Source organism: Asparagus officinalis, chromosome 3, assembly GCF_001876935.1.
Source record: "Asparagus officinalis chromosome 3, Aspof.V1, whole genome shotgun sequence".
In the NCBI taxonomy this organism is placed as follows: domain Eukaryota; kingdom Viridiplantae; phylum Streptophyta; class Magnoliopsida; order Asparagales; family Asparagaceae; genus Asparagus; species Asparagus officinalis.
In genome coordinates this window covers 110,139,543-110,157,491 of record NC_033796.1, presented here as the reverse complement: position 1 = coordinate 110,157,491, position 17,949 = coordinate 110,139,543, and the positions used below count along the sequence as shown (strand labels likewise).

The 17,949-nt window shown below is 36.3% G+C and overlaps 2 protein-coding genes and 1 long non-coding RNA gene across 7 annotated transcripts; 1 reads left to right on the top strand and 2 right to left on the bottom strand.

Annotated features, from left to right (window-relative positions):
- Positions 817-12,985, top strand: LOC109835730 (protein COFACTOR ASSEMBLY OF COMPLEX C SUBUNIT B CCB4, chloroplastic). Of its 4 annotated transcripts, none has more exons than XR_002245684.1 (9): positions 817-1,112; positions 2,229-2,328; positions 2,416-2,489; positions 2,994-3,133; positions 3,230-3,300; positions 4,795-4,878; positions 11,290-11,364; positions 11,831-11,913; positions 11,996-12,317. XR_002245684.1 is itself a non-coding variant. In XM_020403741.1 (8 exons), exons 1-7 carry the CDS (start codon positions 838-840, stop codon positions 11,356-11,358), a joined length of 849 nt encoding a protein of 282 aa, XP_020259330.1. In that variant the 5' UTR covers positions 817-837; the 3' UTR covers positions 11,359-11,364; positions 12,713-12,985. The 4 variants fall into 4 exon arrangements, 1 of the variants encoding a protein (XP_020259330.1); XR_002245682.1 differs by having other exon boundaries at positions 2,958-3,133; XR_002245683.1 differs by having other exon boundaries at positions 2,958-3,133; positions 11,805-11,913.
- LOC109835731 lies at positions 7,256-8,081 on the bottom strand. The gene is made up of 2 exons (XR_002245685.1): positions 8,009-8,081; positions 7,256-7,572 (listed from the first exon to the last, which is right to left on the bottom strand). It is a non-coding gene; the product is annotated as an uncharacterized LOC109835731 (long non-coding RNA).
- On the bottom strand, positions 13,337-17,943 carry LOC109835729 (NEDD8 ultimate buster 1). Of its 2 annotated transcripts, none has more exons than XM_020403740.1 (10): positions 17,881-17,943; positions 17,075-17,191; positions 16,893-16,989; positions 16,738-16,773; positions 16,467-16,654; positions 16,263-16,365; positions 15,526-15,707; positions 15,375-15,452; positions 13,969-14,071; positions 13,337-13,891 (listed from the first exon to the last, which is right to left on the bottom strand). In XM_020403740.1, the coding sequence occupies exons 2-10, from the start codon at positions 17,131-17,133 to the stop codon at positions 13,541-13,543; spliced, it is 1,197 nt and encodes a 398-aa protein (XP_020259329.1). In that variant the 5' UTR covers positions 17,134-17,191; positions 17,881-17,943; the 3' UTR covers positions 13,337-13,540. The 2 variants fall into 2 exon arrangements, with proteins under 2 accessions (XP_020259329.1, XP_020259328.1); XM_020403739.1 differs by lacking the exon at positions 17,881-17,943 and adding an exon at positions 17,710-17,781.

Below are 17,949 nucleotides of genomic sequence, written 5' to 3'. Positions count from 1 at the left end.
TTGACATTTCGCTGTAAATTTCCACTATACACGCTCAAGTTGCCAAAGCGAATCTATAAAGAGGTGCTACTAGTGAAACTTTTTGGTGTATTATTTATTCGAGAGGCACTAGAGGCACACCCTCTACCATACTCCCAACCATACCACCTCTCTTGCTACAGCGCACGGGGTCCACATGAGATTTTAATTTTAAAATCTTATGTGGGCCCCGTGCGCTGTAGCACGAGAGGTGATGTGATTGAGAGTGTGGTAGATGGTGTGCCCCTATCATTATTTTATTTATTCCAAGCTTTAAGTACTCATGTGGCCATCTCCTATCTAGTGCCTAAAAAGGCTTATAATTTTTCCTACTTTACACTTAAGCACCCTTACTTATTTTTAGCAACACCTATATACGTTTGAGTTTCTACATTTATACTAGTCATAAACACCGTGCAAAACACGACATATCATTTTTTTTTCCGCTACAGTAATATTTTTTAAAATGCTACACTAATTTTTTTAAAATGCTACAGTTTTCTGTGTAGTACAGTGATATTTTATTCAAAAGTACCACAGTATTCTGTCAGCTGTTGTTACAATGATAATGATACAGTAAATGCTACTGTAGTATTTACTGTAACATGAATAATAAATCTTGATTTCTCTCATTTATATAGATGAGTAGATGAGAATATTCTAAGGAATTCCGTCGTGTTTGCACAACAGAAGGTTCTAAAACGCGGCCAGGAACAAGTGAGGGTACATAACTGCAAAATAAGAGAAACTATATAGTTCACGTATATTGCAAATTTAGCCCGTAGAATAATGAGCCAGCAAATTATTATTCAGCTAATAATGGATGTGGCCTCCTCTCTCCCTCTTCTTCCAGCAATCCCCTCAATCCGCCGTCCCCATTTCAACCCCAGGGTCTCCATCAAAACCCTAGCTTCTTCATCTTCTTCCTCTTCATACAAAGGCCCAAAACCCCGGCGAGATCTTGCGAGCGATTGGGTCTCCGACAACGATGGCCTCGTCCGCAGCCTCCCCATTTACGTCGGCGGCCTCTCTCTCCTCTCCGTCCTCGTCAACCGAGCTTTCTCCGGCATCGCCCCCGTCGCCGACGCCTCCAGGTTCCTCCGAGACCTGGGTCAAGTTCAAATTTTTTATTTTTATTTTGTTTTTTGAAATTTCTCTCGAATTTTCTGTTTTGCTTAATCTCTTTGTTTTACCGCGGGAAAATGGGGGAAAAGATTGCATTTTTGAGCGTATGAGAACAGATTATTTTTTCCGCTTGGTGTAGGTTTTCAGGATAATTTCGTGGTAATTACATTTCCAAGGATTTTGAAAATGTTAGATGATGTGACTTCCGTGTAGTTTATGGGGGCCATTAACGCGACAAGCTACCTGAATACGATGAATCTGAGTTGAAATTTCAGTTTTCCTTGAAATTTCTGAGTTTGTGTTTAGCTTAATCTATTTGTTTGCCTACGGAAAAGGGGGAAAGATGACATTTAAGGTTGCTCTTTAGTGTGAAAGCTTGTATTTTGAGAACACCTGTAGGTGAATATTGAGGAATATTTGCCTGATTATGTAGCTTTTCAGGATAACGTGATGTTAGTCATGATACCGAGAATCTTCAGGTTGTACTGGTAGGAAATTTGATGGCCCCTATCTATAACAAAACCTGAAAAATCTAGGTTCTAGAGACTGATACTTCTGTCTCAACCTTGGAGATTTTGGCATATTTTCTAGTGCTCGCTGCAGTTTCTATTGTTTTCATTCAAAATATTATGGTTAATCTCTACAGTAGTTGGTTCTCTTGTTTTCTTGTAACTGTAAATGCTTAGCATTGATAAACAAGTAAGAAGATAGCTTGTTGGTATAACAAAATTAGGCATTTCTTTAAGTAGTACGTAATGGGGGGTTTAGAAGAGCACAAATTCATCAGCTTTTTCTTTAATAATCTGATTACTGTCTTCTTTTGTTACGAGAAAGCTTATAGAATTGTTTTAAAATGCTTGAGTGCACTTGAAGAGTGGTGACATATTGAATAAATGAATGTTCTTCGTAGATACAAATCTATCGCTGATATAATGATGGAACCTGTTATCATTTCTCTGTTATTGGTTCGACAATCTGGATAAAAAATTGTGTCATTCATTTTATTTATTTATTTATTTCAGCATCTAATTATCTTCTATGGTGAACCTTGGAAAAACTTATGAGGCCATCTTTTTTTTTAACAGTTCACAATCGAGAGCAGACATATTAACTCTTGGTTTGGCTGTAACCAATCTTCTTACTGGCCTTGTATGGTTGTCGATTCGACCAAAGGATATTTCTCCAGTGAGGACTTCATTTTGTCATAGTTTTTCTAATGAGACTTGATGCATTTTTTGTTCATGTCAATAAATTTCTCCCTGTTGGTATCAGGTGGTCCCTAAGGGCGTGGACTGTAGGCGGATAGACTCGACTATTTCTCAAGTTGCAGCTTGTGAATTGCTATGGTATCTTTATTTATAAACACAATGATTACTTTTTCTGTTTTAAACTTCTGATGCTATTCTTTTCATTACAACTTGTGTGTCGCTTCTCAATGAAGTTGGTATTCGAAAATAATAATAATAATAATAAATTGAAGCATTTTATCCAGAATTAAAATTATTTTTGCTTCTTCTTTCCATTTCAGCCTAATTCAACGAGTTGTTACGAGAAAAAAAAGGTTTCTCTTTTACGGTGCAGCTAGAGCACCATCTTCTATCATCTTTTATTGATGCAATTTTGGTAATCCAGAAACTAGATCGATATCTTTTATGGGTAGTCTCTTCTTGTTTTTCATGCAATGTGTAAATGGGATTTCTTACATAACTTGAACTATAGATACTTATTTTCTGCAAAGGTTACATAAATATTCTGCTGGCATGTGTTTTATATTATTAAATACTAACATGATGGTTCTGATTTGTAATGCTCAGGGCATGGGAATCACTTTCAGCTGCATCATGTTGCAGGTCGTTAGTGATTGTATATGGAGGCAACTGTCTTCTTCAAATTGGTGTTGCAGCTGCTGTAGGTAGTGATCCTGTGATTATTGATGTTCCAAAGTTAATGCAGGGTTCACTCTACAGAAATGCAATGAAATCTGGAAAGCGTATGTATTTTGAAAGTTCTTTCAGACACTCTTTTCAATTTCTAATTTCTTGAAGAATGTTTTTCTCTCAACATTTTAAGTGGCTATTCTCTGCAGAAAGCTACTTGGCAAATCTCTCTCTTTATCCTGGAAAGTCCGAACTTCCTTTCTTGCCTATTGACACACAGGTACTTGTTAATCTGTATGGTAAAAATTCTTCATTTACAGGCGTTTTTTTTTTTAACTTTTTCCTCATCATCATTTATTCTTTTCAGACTCATTAAGTGAAAAAATTTAGCATCTAGAAATGTAAAGTCCAGTGCTTTCAAGGGTCTATGTGGTATACAGATATAGAAACCGAATCAAATGGAGGAGAGAGAGAATCGTGTCCTCCTTTATATAAAAGATTTGAAAACAAAAACATGGCCTACCAAATCAAACCTTTATATCTAGGTTAAAACATTTGAAAACAAAATTGCCCATACCTTATCTAAAAGATTTGGAAGTTAAAACTAAGATACACCATAAAAGTAACCAAAATAATTCAGAATCCTAGTCAAGTTTACAATCCTTTACAATGATTTAACCATGTTGGAGCCTAACTTGATTAAAATCATCTTCACCTGAACTTGTCACGCATCACAATGTATAATGAAGAAGAGAGTATATTTTCCAGGACTTACATAATTGACATCACTGCTATCTTGAGCTCATATCTAAGTTTATCATCATTCCAGCAGAGCATGTGCTCTACCTCCACAAGTTGAAGCATTTGTGTCAGTTGTTTAACAATATGCCCATTAAAATTAACCTAAGCATCAGACCTGTAACACCCTGTTTGGATGGGGGTGAATGTAGAAGAGGGGATGAGAAGCAAAAAGGTTCACTCTGTTTGGGATTTTTTTTTTATTAAGGGGAATGGAAGAGAAGGGAGGTGACAAAATTCACCTCCATTAGTCACCAACTATGTTACCGGGGTACTTCTATAATGAAGTCGTACCCGTACCGGATACGTACCCGACACTTTCCCGTACCCAAACTTCATGGACACTTCTTGAATATATTCATGCATTTATTACAACATGTACTCAATTATACGATATGTGTTAATTTAAAACACTTGTCAAAGACTTCCTGGACGTAGAGCTTACACTTCACATCCGTCTTTTGAAACTAATGAGATACGGGTCAGATTCGTTTCAGCCCATACACAAGTTTAAAACTATATAGTTAATGGGTTGTTTAGATGTCTAGTAAAAAAATAAGTAGTTTACAATTCACGATAATCAATATGATAAAAGAAACTTAAAAATGTGATCGAAATTTTAATTCTAATGACACACGAAGGGGAAAAATTATCTTATATACAGTATTAATTCAATATATATGTAGTTGTGTCCCCGTACCCAACATTTTATAGTTTTGTCGTGTCCCGTACCTGCACCCGCACCAGTACCCGTACCCGTTTCCATGCAACTTAGGTCACCAATCTATAGGATTTGATTCCCTCCAAATTGGGGTTTAGAGGAGGTGAAACATCTGTTATAAAATGGTATGATCCTGTTTTTTATCTACTACATGGGCAATGTGTTTCCTTGTCATGAGATCATAACAAATCTTTACTGCACCGTTATACATTTTTGTGCAAGTGAACTGGCTAATGTGCATGTTACTTTTACTAGGCAGTCATTTTGCAGCCATTAAGTGATAAAGGAATAGCAATCATTGGCGGTGACACTATTAGGGGTTTCAACAATCTTGACCAGGTATTTTATTTGCTGGTTATTGTCTTTTTTTTTCTCTAATCCATTTAGCCAATGTTCTCAATCTCTATCCTGATAGTCTCCACCAATTATATATTACTCATACTGTATAATATCCTTGATTTAAGGTTGACCATAGGTTGAGGAACTTAAGGCGACATTTCATTGCATGGACCTATCTATAAGAGTAGAAAAGTAGCATAAACATTAACACATTGCTAAAAGAAATGTTTGAATCTGTGCTCTACCTCCACAAGTTGAAGCATTTGTGTCAGTTGTTTAACAATATGCCCATTAAAATTAACCTAAGCATCAGACCTGTAACACCCTGTTTGGATGGGGGTGAATGTAGAAGAGGGGATGAGAAGCAAAAAGGTTCACTCTGTTTGGGATTTTTTTTTTATTAAGGGGAATGGAAGAGAAGGGAGGTGACAAAATTCACCTCCATTAGTCACCAACTATGTTACCGGGGTACTTCTATAATGAAGTCGTACCCGTACCGGATACGTACCCGACACTTTCCCGTACCCAAACTTCATGGACACTTCTTGAATATATTCATGCATTTATTACAACATGTACTCAATTATACGATATGTGTTAATTTAAAACACTTGTCAAAGACTTCCTGGACGTAGAGCTTACACTTCACATCCGTCTTTTGAAACTAATGAGATACGGGTCAGATTCGTTTCAGCCCATACACAAGTTTAAAACTATATAGTTAATGGGTTGTTTAGATGTCTAGTAAAAAAATAAGTAGTTTACAATTCACGATAATCAATATGATAAAAGAAACTTAAAAATGTGATCGAAATTTTAATTCTAATGACACACGAAGGGGAAAAATTATCTTATATACAGTATTAATTCAATATATATGTAGTTGTGTCCCCGTACCCAACATTTTATAGTTTTGTCGTGTCCCGTACCTGCACCCGCACCAGTACCCGTACCCGTTTCCATGCAACTTAGGTCACCAATCTATAGGATTTGATTCCCTCCAAATTGGGGTTTAGAGGAGGTGAAACATCTGTTATAAAATGGTATGATCCTGTTTTTTATCTACTACATGGGCAATGTGTTTCCTTGTCATGAGATCATAACAAATCTTTACTGCACCGTTATACATTTTTGTGCAAGTGAACTGGCTAATGTGCATGTTACTTTTACTAGGCAGTCATTTTGCAGCCATTAAGTGATAAAGGAATAGCAATCATTGGCGGTGACACTATTAGGGGTTTCAACAATCTTGACCAGGTATTTTATTTGCTGGTTATTGTCTTTTTTTTTCTCTAATCCATTTAGCCAATGTTCTCAATCTCTATCCTGATAGTCTCCACCAATTATATATTACTCATACTGTATAATATCCTTGATTTAAGGTTGACCATAGGTTGAGGAACTTAAGGCGACATTTCATTGCATGGACCTATCTATAAGAGTAGAAAAGTAGCATAAACATTAACACATTGCTAAAAGAAATGTTTGAATCTTCTTGCAAAATATATTGAAAATTTTCTGTTTGGTCTCTTAGGAAAAATAAGCACGCCCTGATTTTTAATGGTTCACCATCTTGCTAGGCTTTTATTAGAATCGTGTCAGGTTCAGCTAAATCTAAAGCAATAATCCACAATCATACAATTTACAGTTTTGGCCTAATTGGCCATCCAAATGGTAAGTATGTGGGTTGCACGCGATTGCCTTCCTCATATCACTTGTGCGGTTGGAAATGTAGCCTGAAAATTACTATTGAAACATTTTCAACCTCCATGTTGTCTCCAAAGAAATGTTTTAAGGTTGTGTTTGGAAACTTGGATTTGGATTTAGAAAGTTGATTTAAAATCAAGGGATTTTAAATTTAGGATTTGAAATCCATGATTTAAGAAATCTTTTGTTTGGATATCTTTATTAAATGAAAGGATTTTAAATCTTTGATTTCAAAATCTAGTGTTTGGGTACTTTATTATACATGAAATTGAATTTAAAATTGATGAATTTTTTTTTCTCTTAACCCATCAAATGCAATGGAGATGTGTAAAATAATAACCAAAAAAACACAAATTTATAATTTTGGCGATGATAGCTACATTTGATAAGTTTTCAAATTCATTACCCGCCATAACTTGCAAGATTTTTAGCAAAATGAAAATGAAAAAAACTCCAAACATATCAAGTATCTTACAAAAAAATATCTAAATAATACATCACCACTGCATATTTTACAGATATCCAGGCTGGAAAACATTGGAGGCTTGTTTAATATTTCACACATATTCAAAGTGAGAATAAGTTGATATCAGAGCAAATAAGTAACAATTTCATGTGTTTTCACATTAAAAATGTAACTATCTAAACCTTGATTTCAACCTATAAGCCATGCTCAAACATCATCCTATATAAACAGAGCAGGTACAACTGACAATTACATAGTCAATTTGGTCTTTGATATACCAAGAGAAATGTTAATAAGAAAAAATACAAAGAGTTGCAAATTGAATAGCATGTGAGAAGAGAAGTATCCTCAATGTAAAGAAATTGCAACCGAGAATTCAGAACTGCTCGTATGATAAACCCTATCCGTAGCAACAAAAAAATAATTCAACAATCATCCAAATCTAAAATTTGCCAGAGACTAACAGAGGACCAATCGACACTTGCGCTTATTTTGCTATCCGAATTCAACAATCATCCAATCTGCAGGAAGAAAGGTGGGCAAATTAGAGGAAAGTAAACCAAATTGAAACATATCTTTCATAACAAACTTTAATTGACCAAAAACAATAATTAAACCTATCAAAATCCTAACTTTTACCGAACAAAGTAAACTTAATTTCGAGAATCACCAAAGAAAACACCAAAACCTGTAAAAACCCACAGAGATCAAGAGCAGTCTACTCATCAAAGGCATCACCAGCGCAATGCATCAAACTAAACCCTCAGAAAACCATCATTTTCACCAAACAATCCCACATCCACCCGAAAGTACACGAATCCTAGTCTCAAACCCCTAATTTTCTCAGATCTCGACTAAAATAGGCTAAAAACAGCAGAAATCAAGGCAAACAGGACAAAAGACCTAGATTCAGGTGACAAGAAAGAGAAAAATGTGATGTGAGGACTGGGATCTTACCTTCAAACGAAGCATGACTAATGTCCAAATTGACGGATGATATAGCTTGTACCAATACAGATGAGCAAAGCATAGACGCACGCAGCAGAAAAAATGTGCCAAAGCATAGACACGAGAGAAATGTTTATTGATATTTCAAAATTCACGGAAACAAGATGCACACTGATCACACTTGAGCAATATAAACCAAGGACTTTGTTCACAACACTTAATTCTCTCTCACACTTGAAGATAATTAGAGCATAACAACACTTCTCAGAGCTCAATGCCAGGTTAACCCTAAAAATTTATCTGACATTTCTAAGAAGTCCTTAACCTAATATGTTAACCTATTAAGCCCCTGTAGTTATCATTTCCAGTCAATTGAGTCCCATGGTCGTGGTTCTTCAGAAATATTCCACTCTTTACTCAGAACCACATGGGTACCCAATAGACTGGAGTAATAACCTATACACCTGCAGTTAAAATTTGATTGAACTTGCAGATGGTACCTTCCATTTCTATTAAGTATGGAAAATCATCTTCAATACAATGGAAATCTGATTTGATCTTTTGGTGATTATTCTAGTCGGTTTACCAGCAACGGAGAAAGAAAATCATTACTGAATGTGCTACTGAGGTCTGATTCAGTGATGCAACTAGAAATTGGGTTAGCATGTACCAGATTTTACAAGAGGAAAATGAAAACACACATTCTTTTCTGAAAAAGATTTAAAGCCGTCCAAGTTTTTATTACCCGCTAACCTTTAAATGAACTGTCATGAAATCGATGATGTTGGTATCAGGATGTTATGAGAAGATATATATGACATATAAGCTCATGAAAACTAAATATATGACACATAAGCTTATGAAAACTAAGTCTAAGAGAAGTATTCTACAAACAAAAGATCACCAAAATAAAAATGAAGAGGAAAACCGGTCTACTCTCCACATAGTAAAAAATAAAAAGTTATACATGTGTTATGTGTGCCTGTATTCATGCATACATACACATCAATATATATTATACATATAAGTTCATGGACGTGTACGTGTGTGCGTGTGTGCATGTGCGTGTGCGTGTATTTGTGTGTGTAGGTATATGTATGTGTACGTGTACGTGTATGTGTATGTATATATGTAGATGATATATCATTTGCGACAATGATATATCAAAAAAAAAAAATTATTTGTGGAAATCTACAACGTACACGTCATTGGCCATCAAAACTATAGCAAAGTTTTCTCTTTCACAACATAGAAAGCCAGTTGAAGATCAAATGTAACCATATAATCTTATGTGGCAATCATAACATAACCAATACGGGAATAACAATACTGCTTTTGTTGATTTTAGCATTTCAATGTCTAACTTTACCACGTTAACTTCCACCTTTTTCATTACCAAGAAATTTATCCTTCTGCCCCTCCATCCTAAATTTACACGGACCAACAGCATCCCAATCCCAATTACCATCACAAATCTAATGCATTTTCTCCAGAAAAGGTTGACAAACCCTGAAATTAGTAATCAACCTATTCCAACAAGCTGGTGTTTAATCCTCATTTTGACGAATAAACTTATACCTAAAAACTAATTAGCTGATATAGATGATTGACCACTAAAGTCTCCATTTACTTATGCATCGCTAATCATTAAATATCAATAAAGCTCCCTACAAAATGAGTAATAAACATTTGGTTGAGTTTCTTAACTGATAGATTCATATCCAGAGTATAACATAATAACAGCAATTTACAGTCAACCAATCATAACCAAGTCCATGTATTTTATTTATTTATTTATTATTAATAGTGAATTATGTGTCCGTGAATGCATTTTCCATGCACATACATGTCTATTCTTAGCTAATCTAAGGTAAAATTCACTTCCCATGTGAAAAAGAAACAATTTTTTACCATGAACAATGAAATTTCTGGGTTTTACAATTTGTCCAGACTATGAAGACATAATCAGGATGCCATGTGAGGCAACAAGAAACTCATCAAGTAAACATTCTATTGTCATATGACACATGTGCAGAAATATAGTGATGAGATGGAGAAAAAAGACTATGTCAATATTAATCCATGAGGGCGTGAAAACAATCCTATCCATGTCCGCACCCCAAAAAAAAATTATCATCCAAACAACATGGTCAATCAATTTCATAATCTTGTTTTCATAATCTTATAGTATTACAAACAAACAAACAAACAAGCAAACTAGTATGAAATCCCTAAAAGAGATGAATTTGAATCCAGATGTTGATAACCACAGGACATATTTCATAATGCAGATGCGAATTACTGAACAATATGCAAAGATAAAATCTTTATACCAAAATGTGACGAACAACACATAATAATCAACAAAAGCTAAAAAAAATTTAACAAATTCAACCTCCTAATTAGCTTTGGGAAGTGGTAGCAGTAATCTCACCTCTCAATCTCCTCAACCCATCCACCCACCAATCTTCGGTCTCCCGATTCGCCCAATCCGGCGCCGATCCACGAAATCTCACGCCCCTCGTCGCCTCCATAACCCTAGACGCGTCCTCCGCCGTCAACAACACATTCATCCAATCGTCACCATCTCTAAAAGCCCTAAAGAGTCAAGATCGACACTTCTCCCTCTCCCCCTCATCCTCCATTTCCTCCTCCTCATCATCGATGGAAATTAGGGTTACGGTTTTGGCAGTGAGTTGGGATCCCCCCGTCGTTGCGGAGGATTGGGAATGTGCGATCAGATTCCTTCTCCTACTGCTCATCGCCGGAGATGAAGATCTCAGTGAAGGGGAAACCTCTCAGGTTAGGGATTTTCGAGGAGAGTTCAAGGCGATGGTTATGGGGCGGCGAACGGCCGGAGACAAAGGAAAGAGGGAGGATAGGTCGTCGGAGAAGAGGCACCAGAGTCGGAGGTGATGCGTTGGCTGGAAATGGCGATCGACTTGGTCTAGGGTTGAGAGAGAGAGAGAGAGAGAGAGAGAGAGAGAGAGAGAGAGAGAGAGAGAGAGAGAGAGAGAGAGAGAGAGAGAGAGAATCGGGATTTTGAGGAGATAGAGATCGATGAGATGAAGGGGGTTGGATTTGATGAATCACGAGGGTCAGCATGGGATTTCAAATCCATAATATTCGGCTTCAAAATCCACATCTACAAAATCATTTGATTTAAAATCAAAACGAAATTTAAAATCCAAACAAGATATTTGGATTTGGGCTGCCCTGGATTTCAAATCCAAGCCCAAATCTAAGTTCCCAAACATAGCCTAATATTATTTCCATTTTTCTTTTTGTAGACATGGATCGCATCGATTGCGGATAAGTTGGATTCTACATTGTCGAAGTCGTCAAGTATCAAGACCTAACTAATTGTAAGTTTCTGCTGAGAATGCAACTAAGTGTTTTTTACATAATTGCAATTTGTCTTATTCTTCACAAGTCAACAAAATTGAAGATTGTCATTCAGGTAAAACGTATATTTACCCTTGCATTTTTCTTTTTGACAGACATGCATATGGACTTAAAAAGAGTGCTTTTGGTTCTTGATCATACTAATTATGAAGAAAACTTGATTTTTTATATAACTATTACAAGTTAGTATCCTAATTGAGGGACATATCCCAATTTGCTTGCAAATAGAAGCTTCTTGACTAAGGACAGAATACTTTTAATTAATGTGCATGTTCTTCCAAGTATCACCTACTCGCACTTTCCTTATTTATGAGAGTTTTATCGAGTATTTATGGAAATCAAGCCCAGTTTTTTTTAATCTCCCTTGAGGGAATGAGGGCCTTATCTCATAACACCAAAGTCGAACTTTCCTATCAAATTGTGTAGATCAAAATTCAACAAACTCTTGGATGCCTTCTGTCGGGAGACCTACTCATCTATTGAAGATTCATTGGTTTCGCACTTTCCAAGTAAGCTATATGGTTGCCATCATTGGACAACCACATTATTTTTCATTGGTGGCAGTGTGCTCACTGTTTCCTGTTTGTGCAGTTTCCTGAAAATTTCTGGCATAAGTGCTGACTTTGAAGTTTGCCTGTGAGTCCATTCACATGTAATGACGAAGTTTTCTGTTCTGCATAATGGATTATACTACTGAAAATATAATCAAGTTGAAGAGTGCTCTTTGCCTGCTTAATTGTACTGTTAGTGTCGAAAAACAGTTGATTTTGTGATATGAAAGAAGTTGCAATCGTATTTCTAAACTGATTTGTAGTCGTATTCAGAAATTTGTTTATGTTGCAGAGAAAATAGAGAAAAAATAAAAATACCGAAGTTTTTTTTTGGGCAGAATAGATGCCTCCCTTCCCATCCATTTCTTATCCATTCTGTCAAACGAACTCTTCATGAAGAGGTGTGCAAACAATTTTTGGGTTAATTGTACAGACCTCTTGCAGTATCGTTGTTTTGCACTTTCTACCCATGCATTTTCATTCTTGCATTGCACTTACTACCCCCTGGAATTTTATTGTTGCAGATAGACCCTGTGCGTTAGAATTTTTTGATTCTTAGATAGGCTTACTAATTTCACCCAGAAGCTATGTCTGCCCAAATTTCACCAAGGGCAAAAGAGTCGAGAAAATTTAACCCGATGCATCTATCTACTACAAAAAAAAATATGCGGGTAGTAAGTGTAAAAAACAATCTACGAGGGGTCTATGTGCGATTGGTTCCATGAGGATATCGACAAGTGTTTTCTTTGGCTTCCAGGTTTGGATGTTAGACAAGTCTGTACAACAAAAGAGCAAGACGAAAATAAAATCCTAATTTAAATGAAAAGATTCAGATAGGCAGGTGAATTTCTTTTTCATGGAGGCGGAGAAGACAGAGAAAGGAAGAAAAGGGCAAAGAACAAGAATTGGAAGGAAAGGAGGACAAGATAAGCAGAGCAAAACGGAAGGCAACCAACCTCGCAATGACGTCTACAGTACATAATCCTTGCGTATTATAATGACAGTTTACTAGAGATTTCATGTTTGAGATTGAAACCAAGTCATAATATCTACTAGGGTCATTGCATATAGATTTCGTCATTGCAGATTGACCCATGAGTTAATTTTATTTATTTCACTCTTTTACTCTCCGATAGACTCATTAGTTTCACCTAAGGACAATATCTGTCAAAATTTCACCCCAAGTAAAAGAGTTAAAAAAAAACCCAGGGGTCTATCCGCAACAATGAAATTATATGGAAAGTAAGTTTAAACTAGTGATATTACAGGAGGCCTATGTGCAAATAACCGTATCCGTTAATATTTCACTGATGATAATCTAATCCACGGTGAAAAAGTTAAAAAACCATAGAAGCAACCAGCCTTGCAATGACATCTATAGTAGCAGCAAAAGCGCTTCCTTTCATAAAGCATCACTTACATTTTTACATAAACCCTGCACTTATACGAAGCTTAGAAACTATAAAGTAGGAAACAAGTTACATTTAAACATATTTACCTATATGAAGCTTAGAAACTACAAAGAAGTAGGAAACAAGCTACATTTTAACATATTTACCTAATCAATTGCGAATGTCTCGACATTCTACAATGATGAAGACCCAATTGACTGTTGACCGGAGGAATCTAGCAGAGACAAGTATTCTGCTATGGCTTCTCCTTCTTTGGTAACTTCAATGTCATAGTCTGCTATTGCATCTCCTTTGAGGTTACGAATAAGTTCATCCTCCATCTCAAAATCGATGGGATTAGTGTCCTCAACAGCAGCAGCTACAGCCGCAACTTCAGCAGCAACCTCTGCTGAGCCCTGCGCAGTATCTCCTAGCGCAGCAACCTCTGCTGAGCCTCGTATGGCATTTCCTTGTGCAGCAACCTCCGATAACCCTTGTACAGCAGCTCTTTGAGCTCTTGCTTGTCTCCTTGACTCAATTTTACTCTGGAAGTAAAAAGGGGTAATAATAATGAGAATATAATATGATCAGTTGATAGATTGGTTTCAGTTATTTTGGTCACCTGAAGTTTACAGTTCTTGTCAGGATCTGTTAAGTGATCCAAGGCCAGTTGGGTGTCATTTTCATTTACTCGAAGTGCTTCAGCAGCAAGCTCCCTATCAAACCTGCAGAGGGAAAATAGAACACATCAGGGTCACGGCAGATTGGTAGTTTCTCCAGATGTACGAAACTCTATTAGGAAATATGATCTTATGATATCACTAATTTCCAGATTTCCAGGTCAATGGTATGACCTCGAAGATTCCAAGGTGTGTGGGATCGAAAAGTAGATGAAAAGTAGACCAAATATTGGAAAGTGGCTCTAGTTTCAGTTCCTATTTTGTAAGTGGGAAGTGTGATTGGGAAGTATATGAAAATTGGAGGGTGTCACATCAACGCGTTAATGCTCCTCAGTTTTCACTTTCTCAAAAAAGGAAAATTAAAATTTTCCGTTTTATATTCTTACTTACCCGTTTGCTTTTGAACGTTCACTTTCCACTTTTTCACTTTTCTTAGCAGCCGAACATGACATACAGAAAGTGGATGATACATCACCTGCCATCTCAAGTTTTCACCTTTCCACTTTCCACTTTCCATCATCATCCAAACAAGACTCGCAAATAGAAAGTCAGGATTATCCTAATTTTTAACTTTTTTTATCTAATTGTCAAACACCTAAATGGAACAATATATTCAAATGCATTTGGATGCTGTTTCCAACACTGTAAATTACTCTTTCCATAAAACTAAAGTTTCCGTCTCTTATAAACCTAAATAGTCAACAATATGTTTGGTAAGCTCTTCCTTCTTCTTCCCCAAAGGTGGGATTGCAAAATGCACATATCATGGGGGGGAAATTAAAGGCATTAGAATGATTTTTCTATGTAGTTCTTGAAGAAAAGGTGAAAATCTTCATTGCAGTGTATGGCTTAGCAAGAAAAACCTAATAGGTCTGTGCTAGGCACCCAGGAATTTACTTTTTTTTACCTTAAATGACTATATTGAGATAGGGAAATACCAGAAGGAAAAGGGTCCGTAGGATGATAATAGATTGCAACAATGCTGAGACATGATAACACCAAATGGAAAGATATCATAAGATGATAAGATAAGAAACAATATAAAAAAGAGGGAAAAGAAAAGTTAAGTTGACGATATCAACAACTCAACTGAGCACAAGAGAACTATAAATGTGAAGTGCAATAATTCATAAAAACAGATATGCATAATCTCTTTATTAGAATGCAGAGATCAATGCTAATTATGCTTTGCTTTTTTTTTCTTGTTGCCTAAGTGAAAATGATGTAGAGTAACCCTGGCTTTTTGTTGAAAATGATTTAGTGAAAGCATTTTCATTGAAAGTATACCTCATCAATTTTATAAATAAAATATACAGTTAAATTCACAGACTTAAGTAAGGATGCTTACCCAATGGAGGCCAACTCATTCAACCTTTTGATATCTACAGCCTTCTTCATTGGAGTGGTGCCATATAATTTTTGCTCCCTGAAATTTCCTTCTACCAATGATTATGGAAAAAATAAAGAAGAAATTAAGTGCTGTATACAACAACTATCACCTCTTCTCCTCGCGGCGTTGTTTATCCTCCTCATATCTGCGCATTTTTTTTGCCCGTTCTTCAACAAGGAAACCTACAGCACTCTCCATATCTTGCCCAGTCATTTTTAGTGCTCTCTTTGCTGCCTTTTCTTTGTAGCCCATGCCCATCAGCTGTGATAAGGCTTCATCTGACACTTGAAGCTGAAGCACAAAAGAAAAGTTGTATTAAAATAAAAATAAAGGCACCATGAAGCTGGCTTGAAGATCTTAAATTTATTAGGAAATAATCTTGTGTAAGAAAGTAGTTTTTTTGTATATGTACCCCTTAATCATGAGTATACACAAAACTGCCCCCCAAATCATCTACTTTGGAAAAAGAACACCAAATCATCAACTTTGATAGGCTAATTTGTAAATGCAATGTATAAACATCATAAAATAGTCAACCTTTTGCTCACCATATCCGGTAAGGTTGATGATTTGTTGATATGAGTGTTTTCCCCCCTCCAAAGTTGATATGGGGTTAGGTGGCAAATACTGAGATTTAGTTTTGTGAATACTCATGATGTAAGGGGTATATATACAAAAAAAACCCATAAAGTAATATCATTTCAATGACATCCACAAGAATAGCAAGCCTCTGTTGGACTGCATTTTCAAATTCAATATTAATCACAATAAACAGAACAACAATGCTCAATGCTTCACAGTATTATTGAATACAATTTGACAATAACACGGAGAAGATTAGATAACCTGATTATATTTAGACAGCGCTGAATTCAATGCTTTGCGAGATTCTTCATGATTGCCGCTATGATAAGCCACAACTCCTTCGAGGAGCTCCAACCTCAAGTATCTGTTTTTACAACATACATGAGTTAAGGCAAGAACTTACACTAATGGTCCCTTGAAATAGTAATATAAAGAAAGTATACTTCAAATAAGTTATGTACTCACATGGCAAGATCTTGATGGCGACCATCTTGTAGGGCCCTGAACCGAGTGAAGTCCTTACCATGAGAGCGTTCAAAACCTAATCTAGCTTTTGCCAGACGAGCTCCTGCCACTGATAGGCAAGATATGTCCTTAAGCAGAAAGTAACACCACACTATATCTAGTTGAAGTATTGGGATGTTATCAATCATCTGGAGTCCGAAAAGCAGAACCAACCAAAATAAGCTTTAGCACAAACATATAATATACTCTTTAAAAAAACATATTAACCTACCTCGACTAGCTTTGGCGCACAAAGAGAGAAAGCTTCCTGCACGTTGGAAGGAGATGATTTAAACTAAAATACCACATTATCATAGTTCACATTTCAAAATACTCATAAACTCAATAGATTAAAAGCAGAGTCCAATTAATACTTTCGTGACTAACCTCTGCCATAAGAAGCACCTCCAAAGCATCTTTGATTTTCTCTTTCTCAATAAGGTTTTTACCCTTTGTATGAAGCATTACTCCCATCATAGCTCCCCTATAAATAATCAAACGCGCTCTTGTTATGATAAACTTCCTCAAGCATCTGAAGCAATACCTTACGCAAGTGTTGAACTTAGTACCTATGATCAGTTTCAGATCCAATCTGTAGTTTCTGACCGCTTTGATCTTCAAGCTCCATATCGAAGTTCTCCGAATTAGAACCCGTATGCCTCTCTGTTAATGCGACAGCAGCAGCCCTGTCAAGATCAGTAAAGTAAGCAGATGGTTGTAGTTGAATCATATGTAATATATTGTGAAATATCAGGCATAGCATAGAACATGAGTTTCATTATGATTATCATTATATGAAAACCTGCGTTTATTCCGATTTAGAAATAATCTTTACACAAGCATCATTCTTCCTGAGCAACTAGACGTATAAAAAAAATTAATAAACTTAAAGAAAGCTCCAACAATAACTTTTCTGCCACAAAATTAACAAATTCATCCCCTGCCCAGAAACTCGACAATTATTCATATCACTAATAATCATCCATTGTCAATGATCATCTAACAGGATAGTGAATAAAGCAATCTAGCTCGCATCAATCATAATCATCCAATAACACAAAGGACCCTATTTCTAATCGAACCCAGAAGCCCAAATGAAGTAAAATTCTATCAAGAATCAAGAATCAAGAATCCACTGTCAAAAATTCAAGAATATCCCCCAAAACCCAGGAACCCAATGATTGAAAAAGGAAAAAAAACTCACTTTAATCGACCGAGCTTCGCCGATCGCTCCGCCTCCGACGCCAGCGCTTCGTCAAGGGCTTTGCCCTCATCAGGGGACCAAGAATCAAGAATCAAGAATCCACTGTCAAAAATTCAAGAATATCCCCCAAAACCCAGGAACCCAATGATTGAAAAAGGAAAAAAAACTCACTTTAATCGACCGAGCTTCGCCGATCGCTCCGCCTCCGACGCCAGCGCTTCGTCAAGGGCTTTGCCCTTG

What these genes read in the sequence shown, in the direction of transcription:
- LOC109835730 (XM_020403741.1), top strand. Translation starts at nt 838, where the DNA reads ATGGATGTGGCCTCCTCTCTCCCTCTTCTTCCAGCAATCCCCTCAATC. An exon ending in CCCGTCGCCGACGCCTCCAG is followed by an intron (nt 1,113 to 2,228) that starts GTTCCTCCGAGA and finishes TTTTTTTAACAG; the next exon opens with TTCACAATCGAGAGCAGACA. An exon ending in GCAGCTTGTGAATTGCTATG is followed by an intron (nt 2,490 to 2,957) that starts GTATCTTTATTT and finishes TGTAATGCTCAG; the next exon opens with GGCATGGGAATCACTTTCAG.
- LOC109835729 (XM_020403740.1), bottom strand. Translation starts at nt 17,133, where the DNA reads ATGGAGCTTGAAGATCAAAGCGGTCAGAAACTACAGATTGGATCTGAA. An exon ending in CGCCATCAAGATCTTGCCAT is followed by an intron (nt 16,366 to 16,466) that starts GTGAGTACATAA and finishes TTGTAAAAACAG; the next exon opens with ATACTTGAGGTTGGAGCTCC. An exon ending in AATGAGTTGGCCTCCATTGG is followed by an intron (nt 14,072 to 15,374) that starts GTAAGCATCCTT and finishes TTCCCTCTGCAG; the next exon opens with GTTTGATAGGGAGCTTGCTG.